Source organism: Haemorhous mexicanus, chromosome 3 (assembly GCF_027477595.1).
Source record: "Haemorhous mexicanus isolate bHaeMex1 chromosome 3, bHaeMex1.pri, whole genome shotgun sequence".
In the NCBI taxonomy this organism is placed as follows: Eukaryota; Metazoa; Chordata; class Aves; order Passeriformes; family Fringillidae; genus Haemorhous; species Haemorhous mexicanus.
In genome coordinates, this window is record NC_082343.1 from 37,942,123 (window position 1) to 37,960,060 (window position 17,938).

General features: G+C 35.2%; 1 protein-coding gene across 1 annotated transcript in view; it reads left to right on the forward strand.

Moving 5' to 3' along the window:
- BTBD9 (BTB domain containing 9) overlaps positions 1 to 17,938 on the forward strand; it is a 114,884-nt gene that overhangs the window by 71,916 nt on the left and 25,030 nt on the right. The window contains exons 9-10 of the mRNA XM_059841381.1: positions 5,705 to 5,894; positions 13,129 to 13,236. Coding sequence (XP_059697364.1) covers positions 5,705 to 5,894; positions 13,129 to 13,236 — 298 coding nt within the window. The remainder of the gene's footprint in view (positions 1 to 5,704; positions 5,895 to 13,128; positions 13,237 to 17,938) is intronic.

Here is a 17,938-nt window from a genome sequence, read left to right on the forward strand (position 1 = left end):
ATGAGTACCAATGGGTTGGCACAGATTTATTTTATTACTGTGGTGAAGATTTGTAATGTTTGTTTCTGCTTCTGAAATGACCAGATAAGATTAAGTGAATTGAAAGCAGTTAGGAAAAATCAAGAAAATATAAGAAAGTGCAGTAATCAGAGTAGATTTCTTTCAGTAGATTGACTGAATAGAGAAACTTTTATCTTAAACCCTTAAAAAGCTGTTCATTGGGTTCATTGCTTATCCCATATGATATTAAATATGGTATTAAATTAGGTTAGAACAAACACAGCTGCTGTTTCTATACCCTGTTTTATTAAAAAAAGAAGTATTGGTCAGCCTTTGAAGGCCATAAGGTCCTTTCAAAAAGACTTAGTGACCCCAACTTCTACCAAAACAACACTGAAGATAAGATGTGAAGATTTGTCATTTGAAAACTCATTCCAAAGAAATGAGACCTCTGAGGTATTTGGTTAGAGATGCTATGTAGAGACTTGAGAAATTATTTATTTAATTTTTGTGAAAGATACTCAACTTGATCAGAGAGCTGTATATGTGAAGAGTGTAATTTATCAGATATATTACTACTGGTACATAATATCTATGTGATGGCTGTCACCACACAGTGAAGATTAGAAGGCTGGTAAACAAATAATAAAAAAGAAGTGCTGTTTCATTATAACAACAATTTTATGCTGTTGTGTTTTTGTGTACAAAATTTTAATGAAAAACTACTGTCTTGACATATTACAATTAAGAGTCAATGTGGAAGGTGATTTGTACAATTCCTTTGTACAGTACTGGATATGGTACTGACACAACACAATAGTAGCTGAGTAGCACTTTAGAATCAAGAGTAGCAGAAAATGCTCTTTATAGCACTGTCTGGTGTTTAAGTGTTGGTTTACGGTTTGTTGTCTTTTGAAATGAGGTGACAGAAAGGAATGTAATCATATAAAATTATTTCCCTAATGTAGATATTAAGGTTGAGATGTATTTTTCTTTTTGGCATAGTATTACTTCTAAATGTGTAAGTTAACAGTTTTCCATATTAAATTCATAATATTAACATAACTCTTTCATTTAACAGGGATGCAGATATTCTTTAATCTCACAATCATAGTGCTTGCTTATAATGAACTTCTGCTTTTGAAATTTTGAATGGTCTTAAGTCATTACTATTTAATCTAAAATTCAAAACAAAAGAATATTTTCTCAACTAAGAGACTGCTTTGGAAGCAGTACCTGGTGTCATGTGGTGTATTGTAAAATGTTCTAATTGCCCAGTGGCAAGAAGTCAAAGAACTGCTTCTGTGCAAGGCCTTTTTAGGTTTCTGAGAGTTTTCTTCCCACCTTAGTAGAGGAAAAAATTCCTCTGTTCTGCCTCAAATGGGAAAAAAATGTATAACCTCAGTATCCTTTAATCAATGCTCAGTGCTGAGGAGCAGTCAAGGATTATGCGGGTTTGACCAACTTTCTGATTTATAGCCTGGTGAAGGGCATTGGGAGTGCCATGTGGATGGTTTTCCCATGAAGCAGTGTTGGTCTGTAGTCTGTCTTAGTCTGTCAGACTGTCTTGTAATGTGTACTATACACATAAAAGAGAAAACAGTTGAATAATGACTGAAGAGCAGAAGATGGATGTAAAAACACTGCAATGTCCTTGGTCACCCTCTGAGGAATGCTGTTCAGTTCTTAGGAATCATCATGAACCTTCATTTGTGTGCTGTTCAGTGCCTTAGGAGACTTGTTTTAAAAGGGATAAAATGATACAAATAAATATTCACTTGTCTTTTACTCTGGCAGTTATTTAGAAAAAGAAAAAAAACAAACAAAACTGAATGTGTAACAGGGAGAAACCAGTAATATCAGTTTCCTTGTGTGTGGTTCAGCTTTGTAAAAGATTGCTTTGTCTCTCCCCAAGGAAGCAGTGAAAGATGCTGGGTTTTGTCTCGTTTAATGTTGACTCCACAGAAAGCTATCATATTTTGTTTTTTTCCCTTTTGAAAAGGGTCACATTTTTCCAAAACAATGCAGCCTTACCCAGCAGTATAATTCAGCTCTGCTGCAGACATAGCTTTAGGAAATTATGAAAAATTGAAGACAATCTAAATACTGCAGAATTATTTTTCCCCTTTCTGCAAGAAATACGGTTGGTTTTGAGAGATCTGTTCATATGGTTCCAGTTTTTTTGCTTTTTTTAAAATCCTTTTCTGTCTGTTTTCAGTGCCACAAGGAAGGATACACACTTCCTAAAACAACTGATATTTCTGACAACCCTCTGCAGACACAATGTTTAATGAAAGAGCCCTGTAGCAGCCAATTAGTTGGCCATGAAAAGTATGGTCAGTTCTAGTGACTTGAATGGTTTTGTTCTAATTTATTGGATTCGGAATCACAAACTGTAGCAAGTACCAAGTGAAAAATCAGCCTTCTCTGAAGTTTTTCTAATACAATTTCTGACAGTTGGACAAAAACACATATTAGTGGGGTTTTCTTTTCCAGCTAAATATGGCTTGCAGAAGGCTTTTCACTGAAACAGGTGAAAATACTGTTGATGTTTGTTTGAAGTTGATATTTTTTTAGCTCTTCATTTCTTTGAATAATTTAATTGAAGGTTCAAATTAAATATAGTAATTTCATCAGCAAGTTTCAACTCAAGAAAATAAGATAGAGTATGTTGAATGAAAGACAGGACATATGGCTGTACTTTTAATTAACTGAAAAATCTGTAGATTTCTCATTTTTTCTACCATGTAGCAAATAAGCAAGGGCTAATTCATATATTGAATAAAGATTAGACTTAACAAATCTTTTGGCATGTGGAAGATAATGAAAGCAGAATGCCTAATACTCCTTTAATTCTTTAATACAATATGATCAAACTTTGAAATAATCCTTGCATACTTAATTCCCTTTTTCTTTAGTCTTAGCTTTCTGTTTTCTAACCAGCCAGGAAGGAAACTTTTGTCAGTTCAGTAGATGTTCAAGGAGAGAAGGAATGCAATTTTATAGTTAAAAATTGAGCTATTGGAAGCTGAACATTTAACAGATATAATCATGAGAGGAAAATCACTCCTTCATACTAACTAAAACAAAAATATGTTTCTTCTAGTGTAATTTCTTGTTTATAGTTTCTTCACAGTGATAATTTTGTAAGTGTCTTAAGAGAATTCTCTAAAATGAGCGGTTTTGGTGTAATGATGACACATAAGCAGAGAACTTTTGACTGTTGTCTAGAGTGCAGTATAAATATATTCAACAGTCCATAATGCTTTAAATTGCTCCTTTCCTGTAAAATAAGACTATGTAGTAGTCTTATCTGCCGTCTCCCTGTATGTTTATTTTCATAATTTACTTATGGTTTTTTAATGGGTGGTTTTGTAAACCAGTCAAAATACCCACTTTGTTCTGTTCCTTTCTGAGTTGCAAAAAATTATTTGAGGATTTTCTTTCATTTCCCCACCCACCCACATTGTAGTGAAGTCACAGTAGATAGACAGAAAGCAAAAGCTGACTTGTCCAGAATGAGAGATGAAAGGAAGTAGTCTACAGTCAGATATGGAAGCCACTTGGCAGCAGCATTAACTGTTTTTAAAGAGTGCTTCAGGAAAAAAAAATTCTTGTGAAAAATCAAGTATGTTAAAAAGACAAAGAGAAACAAGCTTAAGGAGTGATAAATATGACTGAGGCTACAACACATTTTTATCTTGGAAGATCTCTAAGGACAGTTGAATAACATATCTGTCTTATCTTTAAATATAGTCAGTATAGATGACCCTTAGGCCATGTCTTGAAAATTGCAGTTCTTTATAAAAATACCATTGCTGGAATTATGTATACTGCCAGTTCTTCATTGCTCCATACCGCACCATAAGACAAAGAGGCAAGAAAGTAAGTTTTAATAAATGTTTGATGCTGCTGTCCTGTAACCTCAATCATCTTCTCCTTTTTTCTCCTTTTGTTTGCTTACAGAATGTGTTTGCTTTGCTAACACACATCTTTCCTGTTCCATAAAAGCAAATCAGATTTTTCAGCCCAAAACTGTTGTATGAACAGTAGGAAAAAAAAAAAAAATTTGTAATCTTCTCTTTTCTTTGCTCTGACAATATTGGTTACTGTAAGAGCTGGATACCTGGTGGATTAAAAAAAAAAAAAGGAGAAAAATAGAAATAAGACTGTTGGTTTTGACAGTTTGTATTTGTAAATAAGTGAGCTAAATGGAAGCAGATATTCTAATAGAAAAAAGAAAGAAAACCAAAAGACTTGAAAATACAGAACAGAGTCCCCACCAGATGGTACTTTTAATAAATTTATCAAGTGTATATAAAAGATGATAATGAACATTCAGAATAGGGAGTGGCAGACCCCCTAGGGAAAAGGAACAGGATGGCACATTCTGCACACTTCAGTTAGAGTCACTTTCTAATTCGCTGTTGAAGGGAAGACCACAGAATTATGTTAAAACCACACCAAGGCTATTTCTGTACAGTTTTGAAGGAGTTTGACTAATCAGGGTAACATCTTCTTAGGAGGAGGGTCATGGATTAGTGCAGAAATCTAAACATGAGAAGGAGCTGGATGACACTCAGAGGGCACGCAGGCAAACTATTGCATGAACTGAGCTGCACTACATTCAGTTAATCACTTAGCTCAGAGTGTGTTTGGAATATGCCATGGAGCCTCAATATAACATTGGTTTTGACTCTATCTTTTACTCATTTTCTTTTTTACCAAGATTGCAATAGCTTCCTTTTTCTATTTAAAAAAAAAAAAAAAAAACAGCTCTATGTAGAAGATGCTTTAAAGCCTATATAAAATGAATACACAAAGAAGTTCCTTTACTCCCAGGGAGGAGAGGAAGAAAAGGAAGTCAAGACAAATTTTAATTCAATGCCAGTACTCTTAGTTTGCAGTGTTCAGCTTTGCTTTATTCAGATTGTTCCCAGTGAAGTACTTCTAATGTCTAACACCTGCTCCCCCATAAGAATCTGGGAATTGTTGAGTGAGTCTTTTCAGTAATAGGGGAATCAGGAAATTTCTAGAATAGTAAAGTGGTGGTTTTTTTATGAGCAGACACAGATGATAGTATATTTGGTAATGCAGTAGCTTTTCCAGAACTGGTTGGTTTTCCACTGCCTTGGATTACTACTTGGAGGGGTGATCTTGCAGTTTCTTCCCATATGTTTTTTAAGGTGTTTTGGTTGGTTAGTGGCTTTCTTAAGATTATGCTTCTGACACCAGTAACACAGTGAAATCACAGAGTCCTAGCTTTTCATGGAAAATTATCTTTTTCTGCATGCTGAAGACTCATACAGTTATATCTGAAATTTCTCATAGCTATGTTCTAGCCATTTTTGAATGTTGTAGTATAGGGAGAATTCATCATGAAAACAGGAAGAAATTATTTCAAAATTTCTGAAGTTTTGCTGGACAAGATATTTTTTTTCCCAATTTTGTTAAAAGAGTGCTTTCATATCACCAGTACTGAAATCCATCTGTTAATTTACCAACCTGTTCTGAAATCAGTGGTATAAAAACTATCTGTACCACTTGTTCATAGTTCCTTTTATGTGAGTTAAATTTCTTTCTGCTGATCATATTTTGATGTTGTTTTTTTTTTTTTACTAGTCCTTCTCCAGAAATAAAGACCACTAGCATCTGAACTGTTTTCTGACTGTATATCTGTCATCTTTGTGTTTTTAATTTACAGTTCCCACTGAAAACGTTGCAACAATTGCAGACTGTGCCAGTGTGATTGAGGGTGTAAGTCGCAGTCGCAATGCCTTATTGAATGGAGACACAAAGAACTATGACTGGGATTCTGGATACACATGCCACCAGCTTGGGAGTGGAGCTATTGTGGTGCAGCTGGCACAGCCCTACATGATTGGATCAATACGGTAGGAGGATTTATTTTTCTCTAAATTAGGGGCCACAGTGAAATTTTTGCTGAGCAGTTATTTTCTCTAGAATGTATGACATTTGGAAATGACATTAATTAGGGGGCTAGTTTAGTAGTTGTCACTTGGCTTCTTACTTCAGTATAACAGGCATGTTAAAAATTAAATGTGTGAATTATATGTCAAGATACAGAGTGCAATTGCAGAAAATAATACTTTTCAGAGGCGTAATAGTAGTAACAGTCAAATTATAAGATTAAAGTTATATACTTATTTTAAAATAGAATTTAATTGCAGTCTCACTTATGGTTAAGTAGGTGCAGTTAATGTTATCCACTTAATTCTGAAAACAATTTTCTTGAAGAAAATCATCATGTCAAGTCAGCTAGGCTTCCTTTTTGCTATACAACTACTGCTAGTTTTTACTTAAACATGGAGGGTGTAATAAAGGTACAGCAACCTGAATATTGATTTACAAGACTGAATTAATGAATGTGTTTAGGTATGGATTGTAGTTCATTGGGCTCTTTCTACTGTAAATGTGAATACATATGAAGGTTTTGGCTGATTTAGAGACTTAGGAAATAGATAAGAGAGCTGGATTTTTCACAGGTGAAAAGAAAAATATTCTTGCCAACTTCAGATTCTCTGAATATAAATGTTTGTGGTGTTTGTTTCATAAAATCAGGCATGCAAAACCTTGTCTTAATGGGATAATGGTCTTTGTAAATTTAGACTGTGTAGTCAGGGACTCAATTTGTATGTTCTGTGACAAAGAAGTAAAGATTTCTGAAGTTCAGGGTACCAGTGATCAGAGGCTGAAATCCCAGACAAGTGTTGACTTGCAGCAGAGACCGTGTACATAGATATGTATTTCTAGGAGCTCAGTGCCTTCCCCCTATTAAGAGCTGCCAAGTCAGACTTGAAAGCCGTTTTATAACTGCCAGTTTCTATTTTGTGAGGTTTGGTTTTGGCCTATGTCATTGTTATGATGGTTGTAAAACTCTGAAGATAGAGTTTGACATCAGATATCCAGGCAAATCCCTAACCCAACAAAAGTAGTGTTTTGTGTGTATGTAAGCTGTAGATGTTATGCATTATGCAAGTCTAGCATTGTTCTCACAGTGTGAAACAAGTTGAGTAAATGTGGTTGGCAACTTTCCACACTCATTTGAGTTTGGTGTTGCTAATATTCTATTAAATGTTGCATCTCAAGTAGAAAACCAAGCAGTACTCAGATTTCTTTAAATAGGTAAATGAAAATGTAATGCTAACATTTTCATGACACTTTAAACTTAAGTAGCAGTTTTTAGCAGCAAGGCTTTGGCCATATAAAAGATTAAGAGAAGAATATACTAACTAAAATTGATAGCTTCTCAGTTTCTGTGTCTTCCTCTCTTACTGTTTTCTGATGTCCTTCAATTGCATATCCTTCCATTGATGGATACCATCTTTTTCCAGTTAGTGAAAAAAAATGAATTTCCTGTAATAAATGCTATGCTATTGTTTATTCTTCTGCAGAAGATTTTTAATAAGTCTCTTTATTAAATGGTGTGTTAGGTGAATTCAACTTTTGGTTTCCAAGAAATGATAACTGTGTAATCAGCAAGTGTGTAGAGCAAATTTAAAAAAATAACCCAAACATTACATAATTCAAAACTAATAGGCATTTAGTGATTTATGTGGTATTGAATTGTACAGCTACAGGTTTAGAATCTCATCTTTCTTTGTCAGTTTCCCTTCATGTATAGTGCAAACAAGATTAATAGCTTACTTTACAAAACTAACAATAATAAACATCATAGTCTGGGGTATCTTCTGACAGAGGAGACTACCTGCATTGCCTGTCATTTTTCCTTTTTTCTGTACTGCCTAGAAGAACAAGTGTTTTGAGTTGCAGCCATGTCTATTGCAGGTCACAGGCAGCCAAGGGAAGCTGCTCCTTGGAGTGGGAAAGTGAGTTTCACTCTGTGGCCTCTACAGCTTTGGCGAGGGTCTGGAACATATTCTATGTTATGCAGTGCTAAAGATGATGGCAATGGTCTCTTTATTCAGCATCAGGAAATCTATGTTTTGTACAGAAATCAAATCATATATAAACATAGACGACAGCAAAAAGTCTTAGTATTTAATCTTTATGGGAGCAAGAAATTTTTTTTGTTAACAGAATATCTGCCACAACTGAAGGAACTGTATTCACTGCCTGTTTTCCTGCTGTTTGCTTGTTTGAAAACTCCCTTGATCTCATGCTCCCACCTAATAGAAAAAAATTCTAGGAGCATTTGCTTTAGGCTGGCAATACACCATGACTACAGAATGACATTAATTCTACTACCCTCAGAAACTGAGTCATTATACCCATGGGTTTGGATTGTAAGGGAATAATTAGAAATTAAAGTATGTATCTTTTTAGTTCAGAAACACAAATGTGCCATTGAATATATTTATTTCAGAGGGGGTAGATATATAAACCTTTGAAAAAAGGTAGTAGCTGCTTTTAGGCTATAGAAATGGGAATATCACTGGAGAGAGCCTCCAAGACATATGTTACCATGGCAACTAAATTCTGAGTATGGAAAAAAACCCAGAAGAACTATTGGTGTTCAGATATGCCTTAGAATAGCAGGGAGTTGAATGTTTCAGGAATATATATTGTATGCATGCTTTCTGCCAAAGTCATTCCAATGTCTAAGAATCTTAGCACCCTTCAAGTTGAAAGGGGCTTGGGGAGGAAGGCATCTAGCATCAAGTTGTTTCTCAAAGGAGGGTCAGCTATGAAAAAAGACCATCCAAATAAAGGCTTTGTGCACACAGGTCTTAATTTCCAAGGCAGGAAATTCCACAACTTCTCTGGGTAGCCTGTGATAACCTGTTCTCAGATGTTGACAAGTGCTGTTAGGTTCCTCCCCAGCCCCAAGCCTCCTTAGGCTGAACAAGCCAGCTTCCCATCTCTTGCACAGGGTTTGTGCTTCAATATCATTAACATTTTGATGGTCCTCTGCTGGAATTGCTGGGATGTATCAATGTTCTACTTGGATCCAAAAAGGGATTCAGTATCCCAGGCATGATCTAACAAGTGCCTGGTACAGAACAATCATCTCTTTCCATTGTTTTGCTGGCTCAGTTCCTGTTACTCCAGCTCCATATGTTTGTAGCCTTCATTACTGAGAAGGCACGCAGGCAACTAACTAATGACATCTGTTCAGTTTGACTCAGGAATTCCATTGGAGACCACATTGAAACTTTGTTGGTATTGAATACTACTTCTATTTGTATATAAACTCAGAGCTCTTGACTTCCACATCAAAATTTACTCCAAAATTCTGAAAGAGGTCTAATGGCAATCAGTGTTCAATACTATTTTCTAATAGGGAAGACATGGAAAATGTGGGGATTTCAACCCATCCCTTTCAAGCCAAACTATTCTATGATCCTATGGGGGTTTTTCAAACAGTTGTTACCAAATATGGTCTTCTAGATTATGAAATTTTTTAAAGTATTTAAGAGTTTTATTTTTTTGTTAGTTCTCAGAACAGTTAACGGAGTAATTGTTAATTTAGGTGTTTTTTCCACATAGTTGCCTCTCTGGACACAAAAGATCTTTCTCCTTTTAGTCCCTGAAAAAGTGACAGAATGCTATAGTATTTAATTAGGAATAGAAAGAAAGGAACTGGTGTGTGTAACATAGTAAACACAATTTGATTTTTAAATGGCTAAAATGTGAATATTGCAGCAGCTGCCATATCACAATAACTTTCTGTCTAATTCTCCCTGCATTTGTCTGGAATAGAAATACAGTACTATTATGCTACAGTTTTTTGACTGATTTTTCTTATAAATTAAAAAAAAAAAAATTGTCAGAGTGTATGTGGTAGAGATGGAATTCTATGCCATAGTGATTTTCATGTTAGAATAAATAGGAAGACAAAAAGTATGTCTTTTGAAAAATACAAGAACTACTTCTCCAACTATAATCTTTTTGAAGAGTTTATTGCTTCATATGAAATGGATAGATTTTTCATATACAGAGTAATCCATAAATTAACAAGCAGCATCAGTGAACTTGAATGTATTTTCTGTTTCCTTATACCATCATCATATACATCTCTTATGCTTTCTAATTTTCCATACCATTTCCACTTATGAAGCTTTTCTTTCTTTGCTGCTCATTTTCTATGCTTGCCTGACTGGAGAGTAAAATCATGACTCAGAATGAATGATCATAGGAACACTTAAAAAATAGGCAGAAATTTTGTCTCCTTTATAGGATCTTTGTAGGGAGAAAGGAGGTTTCTTGAAGCGTAACTACTGAAACATAAGTATCTGCAGAAAATTGAAGGGGTTAATAGACAACCAGAGGCAAAAATACAGCAACAATTGTATAAAAAAACTCCTTCCATGTGGAAGGGTTTTCTTCATTTTTATTTCTCTTTCTCTTTCAAGATGTGTTGCTATTTCATGTTTTAATTTCTGTCTTTTGGGTTTCTACAAGTATGCAAGTGGTTTCTGAACACAGTACCGTCAAATATTTATCTGTATGTTCTCTGTAGTGACTTACAGTACTCAGGAAGCAGATGTCATCCTGTCAGGTCCATGACTAATATTGTTTGGTTTTCTGCTAAGACCTTGAGTATATGTAGTTATAGAGCAGTCTGAACTAAAGAGTTACAATCTTCTTTACAGAAATTTAAAAATAAAAATAAACACAGACAGCAGAAAATGTTTTTAGAAATGCAGAACATTCAATCGCAGGGCAACACATGACATTTAGTGACATACTGTTTAAAACAAGTACTGCAGCATTTTTTTTTTTCCTGTAACAGGTAGCCAATATAGTAATTTTCCTATGCCTACAATGTGAAGTTTCATTCCTATTTGAAAAGCTTTTATTTTATAAAGTGAGGCATTGTGGACATGTGATGTAAAAAGCAATGTCATATTAAATGATTCACAGGCTTAGGCTCCAGATACCCAAAATAGAAATATGTTTAAATCTCACAGTGTTGCAGGGTGTAAGCTGGATAAATCTTCACTCCATTTTTCTTTCTCAGTCCAGAGGGCAAGATACACTAATGAGCTAATTTAGCTTTTTATTTCAATATGGAAAGTCCTAAGAAAATGGGGAATTTTGCCATAAACAGATGCATTTCCAATGGGTGTAGTTCTGACTTTTTAAGTGGAATATTCTCCTTCCTGTCATTTAATATTCATCTTAGCAAAACATAGCTTTGCTAAAAAGGTTCAGCATGGTAATTTGCCTCTAATGTGTTACAAAGATTGTTGTGCCTGGCATAAAAAGTGGCCTTTGTGGTCAGTGTGCACTGGTGAATATTCTAGTTGTCACCTGAAAGTTTTTCACTGCTTATCCAGAAAGGCATTTCAAGTAGAGTAAATTTCAAATAAGTCTACATCAGTCTACATCTTGTTTTTCTCCTGAAAAGCTACTAGAGAAGAAATAACTTTTAATTTTCCTTCAGAAGTATCAAAGGAACAGAAATCTATGTTTAGCATTTATGCAAAGTTACTTTGGGAGAGATGCTGCTGACTTTAATTCACTCATTATTTGGTTTGTAATAATTCTAAACCATATGATTTTTAAACTTATTTAATGAGATTAGGTTGATTTGGAAGAGATCAATTATATATTTTTGAAAGGAACAAATGTGTCCTGGTAGCTTTTTGCTTTAAAACCAAGCCAGCTGTGTTTTAATTATAGTATTGTTAGTTGAAATTACAGTCACCAGTATGCTTCTGATATTCAAACTCTTGATCATAGCTTTGAAAACATGGATCAAGGAAACAGCAATGAGTCACCATGATAAAAAGGATTCTATCAAAAAGCATAATTAGCTACGTTTTGATAGACTTTTTGAAGGAAAACAAATTTTTGGAAGTTTTTTATTTTTCCTCTTTTTATCATTTAGAAGACTTGATTTAAATATAAATGTTAAATCAATTCAGGACCTGTTGATTACTAGCACTTACCAAAAAAGAGGATTGTAATCAGTAAACTTCTTTTTTTAAGAAAATGCACTTAATTCGGTGTCTTTGGAGACCTTTTACGTGTAGAAAAGCAGAATGGGGAAAATCAGATGAAGAAGTGTTGAAGTTGAGTGGTTATGTTTTGGGGTGTGGGATGTATTTTTAAGACTATTATGATGCCACAGACAACTCTTCAATTTTTACTAAGTCAACTCTGAATTTTTTGATTTGCAAATAGACAGTATTCATATGTGCTAAGAGTTTTGTTGAAAGTGTTTTAATTTAGCTTCTTAAAGATACTTTTGACAGCATATTATTTCCGATAGTATTAATTAGCTACATTCAGCACCTAGAGAACTTGTTTTGAATTGGCTTGGCCACTAGACTTAATTCCACTTTTAACACTGGGATTTCAAAAGCTGAAAAGAAAGGCCTGAACTAGGATATTTCTCTCTGTACTTGGTGTTGGGAGGCTGTACCTCAAGTACTGAGTCCAGTTCTGAGTCAAATATCTCTTATCAACAGGGAGATAATGCCCATATAAAGAAAAGAAGATACATTTGCCAGATAAGGTTTTTGATTTTGATAATACTTGAGCTAAATGCCAGCCCTGATGCTTTAGGTCTTCTTCTCTGTAAGACAAGTATGGAAATCAAAGGCTATTCAGTATCACTTATTGCCCTTCCTGAAGGAGTGCATGTGTGTTAGAATTATTGTCTTTCTTTTTCTTCTGCCTTTTTAGCAATTTGTTTAACAATTTTTTGCCTTTTTTCCTCCTTCTTCTGATGAACCAGGACTGGGAATTCCCATTTTCTTACTTTCTTTTTTAATATATTTCTGATATATTTTCCACAACCAATAAAATGCAATTAAGAAGGCAGCATAATCCTTTTAATCACCTTATTCTTTTTTTTTGTCCTCTCCTAAACTGACTTTTTGAAACAGATCTTTGCATCATTTCTAAAAAAGGCAATGCCGTGTGGCAAATCAATTAAAAGTAATTGGATGAATGTAATAGATTAATGTTCATAAGTTGGTTATTATAAGCCTGTGAGTCTATTACTGGCCTCAGGATAATAAGAATGGAACTTGAGATGGCAAAAACAGTAAAGACTTTGCTGAGTGTTAGAGGTACATTCCAAAAGAAACAGTTACATTTAGAAATAATTAAGTGGAGAAAATAAAGGGCTGGAAACATTTAAAAGTTGGTTTGATGTTTGTTTAACTTAGCTCTCAAAAACTTCTTCTGTAGGTTGCTACTTTGGGATTGTGATGATCGGAGCTACAGCTACTACATTGAGGTTTCAACAAATCAGCAACAGTGGACCATGGTGGTGGATCGCACAAAAATTTCCTGCAAGTGAGTTTAGCTTTTTCCATTCATTGGCACAAATTAAGAATTGGAAGCTGGGGTTTTTGGTGGGTTTGTTTGTTCACTACTTACATACATTACTGTGGAAAGAATGATCGTTGCATAACCTGTAGATTAATGCAAGACTTTCAGAATCAATTTCTTAAGATTGGTACTGGATCTTCAGCCAATCAGTTGGATTCTTTGTTCATAAAAAGTCTGCCTACTATATCCTTGGTTTTGTGATCACTAGAAGTTAAAGTGTGTTTTTCTGGAGGTCACATGTTTATGGTGTCCCTGGATGTCAAACCACCCTGCCTTGAGAAATATGGTAGGAGAGGGAAGAGAGCATACTTGATAAGGGATTTTGCTGCTCAAATGTCTTTCTCCCTTATCAAAACTCATTAATGTATTGTATGACATCTGAAGAGAGTGAGGATAGGGACCAAACCGTAATAGACCACATGGTTGCCAAAGCTTGATCTTGTCTCTGTTCAAAAGTAGAGTACTTGACTTATGCTTTTGAAACACTCTGCTTTTGAAAAGTACCCTTCCAGAGAAAAAGAGTGCTCCTTAAGCAGAGATAAAGAAGGAGAAAAACTTCCATTTTCATTTCAATACTTAAATCAGGAAAAATCAGGCACGAACACTCTCTAACTGTATACTCTCCGTTGGCTTTACTGCAGTTTCTGATGATAAAATCCATTCCTCAAGTATGGAAGAATAATTTAGTGCTGAGAGTCTTCTTAAACCATGTGATGATGATTCAAATTCCTAGCAAAGAATGATCTAGATACTGGTCATGGGACTGAAAAGACAGTCTGCAAATTTATATATTATGTATCCGGAAGCCAGATATGCTCAGCATTCAGTGAATGTTGATGGGATGTGATTCCCTGATTTAACCCCAGGTTAGCTCAGCATTATAAAAATCTTACATCTTTCCTTTTCCCTGAGTCAGTTTTCCATAAGATGTGCTTTCTTTCTTTGGACAAAATTCAAGTCATCAGTTTATATGGGGCCAGCCCCCACCCATCTTGTATTTGTGCCAACCAAAACAAAATTGATTTTACAAATTCAGAGGCATTCAGATTCTCTTGTTTGTCACATCAAGCAAGAGAGCTATTCAGTCCTTTGTAGCAGCACTGCTGACACACATTTTTCTCAAGTTTGTATTTCGTCTCTTAACAAACAGTGTGACTCAGATGCTTTATAATGCACTCTAGATGTGTTGGTGAAGGAGAACTTGACACATCCTTTCAGTGCCTGTAAAGGGCAGGATATTGATGAGCAGAAAATCTGGGTTCTGCCTGCAGGTCTGGCGAACGATTAAATCTTCACTCGTTCTCAAAGACATCTCAGCATAATAGATAAAACTCGTCTTTTTGTCTGCCTCCAGCAGTGGGAGTACTAAAAAGCTGAAACCACAAAAGGGAGAGAAAGAGATATCAGGAATCTTTGTGCACTTTTTCCTTTTACATTTTGATATTGAAAGCCTTTTAACAGTCAAAAGGAGCACTTGCTTAAGTACGCACAGTGCAGGTGAAATTGCTGATAGACTGCCCAGCTGAAATATCTTTTCACCATGTTCAAACCATGCTTTTTTGCTTTTTTTTGTTATTTTCAAAGCCTTAGCCTTGAGCAAATAAAGGTACATCCCTAAAGTAAAGATAGCTGCCTTCTTTGGGTATACTTCAAAATCTTGATTCAAAACATAGATTCAAAACATAGTCTGAAAATTCTCAAAGCTGTGGCTGCAGGAACAATTTTCATGTGGATTAAAGAATTGCATTTTGCCTAACTTCTTACTCTGACAGATGTGCAGTCAGCTGGCGTAATGCCAGTCTTTATTCTTGAAGTCTACAGACACGGAGTGTCCTAGCACTGTATCTGCTTTAGCAGATGAAAAGACCTGGTCATGAAGCTACTAGAGTTCACTGGCCATCAAATTTCAGGTGATTTCTTTGCATCTGATAGCATTTTTTACGTTCCATTTATATTTCTCGCCTTTATGATCGGAATTATAGACTGAGGTTTTTTCAGTCAAAGAAAGCTAAAGATGTTTCATTTTATTTTCAGGTATGATTTGCAGAAATGCTGAAGTTACTTCAGCTCAAAAAATTACTTGAATTGTAACAGCAGTTTGATAACCAAGTATATGTATAATATAAACATATGCAGTAATATCTATAGTATCAATACTTTTTCTCTAGTAAATATGTTAAGTATAAAAAATGTTATGTAACTGTCAAATGCCACAAAGGTTCGGTCTGGTCTGTAAAGAACAGAGCATTGTGATTTCATACAGTGTGTAATTGCATACAGTACTGGCACACTAATTTTTTTTTCCATAAAATACTGAAACACAGTATGATCTAAAAAAGCCATACTCTTAGTGTTTAAAAATAGTGGAATGTAGAATAGAAGTCATCATTCAGTGGCTCATGTGCTGAATGAAGGCCCTCACTTAAAATTGTTGGGTAAACTTTCAATGTGGTGGTAGAGATTTCTTAATGAAGAGGGGAAAACTGAACCAGTCACTGCCAGGAATATGTGAAGAACTAATTTTTGGGTTCGTTTCTGTAATTAAAAAAAAAAAAAAAAGCTCAAATTGAAAACCTGGGAATGGTTGCCATGAAAACAAGCAACTTGTTTTCACTTCAGATAATTGTAACAGTGACAAATAGAGAAGATAGCTTTGGATCTTAACCAAAATTAACAGATGCTGGTAAAGCGGAGGTGGTACAGTTTTTCTGGTTTACTGTCATAGTGTAATGGTGAAGATACTCCTACTAGATGCAAAGGATTTCTTTTTTATCTGTCTGTCCTTCCTCTTAGCATTACATAGATAGCTTTAGTCTGCCTCTGAGTGCCTTCTGTTGCTGATTTACAGGCTCCTCAATGAAAAGGAATGATCAAACTGAAGCACTGTTCTTGGGTTTGACCCACGATCAGGTTTAGGCAGACAGTTATAATGCCTACATTTGGCAATTTTTATTAACCAGACTAGAGCATACAGGGATAGAAACAACAGTACCCTCATCTCTTTGTTCTCTGTATGGTTTTGAATGCTGTGCTCCTCTCTCACTTGGTTGAAACCACACAAGTCTTTTGCTAGTGTGGTCCAATTTTGCAGCTATTTTTTATCTCAGCCAAATCCTTTTTTTTTTTTTTTTTGATGAATATTTGACATCCCAGCCTGAAATGAACTAATCCTTTGTTGATATAAAAATTGTCTTCCCTTAGACTTGTGTCTTTGTTAAAGGAAAATAAGAGGTAGATATGTCCTTCCACAGGACTGTGATTGCCTGCTTGACTGCAATATACATACTGGAGATGTGAGTGCAAAATAAGTGATTCATAAGGTCTTGAAATCCTGAGGTTGCCCTTTCTGGCGTTAGTTCTGTGTTTAATATATTGCTGTAGACTGAAGAAAAATAACTCACTTGCTTTCCAATGTAGAAAATCAAAGTGAATGTAGTGAAAACATGGGAGAATTTCCCAGGGGCCCGCATTTGAAGAGACAGAATACTTCAATGAAAAAATTTGCATTACTAGTAATATTTCCTATTAATTTTCCTGTCTTCAAAGATGTGTGGGTAAGAGTTCTTTTTGTGGATAAGACTTTTTGCCTTCACTGTTTGCTGCCTAGCTTTATGGCTACCTGTTCTTGCAGTGGAGTTAGACTTTTCTGGAAGTCATTAGCCTGCAAGTGTTCTGTGAGGTCTCTAATTTTTGCTCAGTTGCTGGCACAAAGGGGAGGATGAACTGTCTGCCAAACACAGACCTCGACAGACACCTTTGATAATCGGAAAGTCAAAGAAAAAGCTATGAGAAAAAAATTAAATTATGTTTAAAGAGCATGTATTGGTTTTGGCAGACTACTGAAGCATGAACTTCCCCTTTAAACTATCATTGTGCTGCTTTAGGTTGTTTTAATGGCATTTTTAATGTAGTATTTTGTGTAAATTAATAATTCAGTGCTCAAAGGCAGGAAGTGACAGGCTACTCCTAACCTTTTCTTCTCCCAGTTTTAAAAGCCTGAAGAAAAAACTGCATGTCTGTTATCTTCACAGGGGAAGCTTGTGTACCTTCCTAAGTGAGAGCCAATTTATGCATACTGGTTGTGTAATTGACAATTTTCACATGCTCTGTGGAGGCTATTTTTTTTCTTTTCCACAATAAGGTGTTTTTCTCTACACAGTATGACAGTAATGAAAAACAGTCATGTTCCCTTCTATTTTTAAAAACATTTATGATAAGTGGACTTGAACGTGTTAGTGTTGAACAACAGAGACTTGCACTTGTTAGGAGAATTTGCTGACAGAGTCTGAAAGTCAAATGAAAAACAAAAGACACCAAAGGCCAGTAGGAGAACCAGACCTCAGAGTTAATGACACTTCTGATAAAATAAACCCTGCAAAGACAAATACTAAGCAGGCTATCATGGTGCTCATCAACTCAGTATCAGTCTTCAAAGTTCTCTTTTTTGTGGTTATTGTGAAATGGATCTAATCCCTTGGCAGCAGGCATAGTATGTTCTGTCTAATACTGTGATAGAATTTGAGAGACAATGAATATTGGTTTTAGATGGACAGTTCTAAAGCAGTTTGTATCAGCTGTCTGTATGGCTGGTTGAGATTTTCTCATGGCAGGCATTACTTGATTTCCAGGAGGCTTGTAACATACTGCATTATACATATATTGTTAA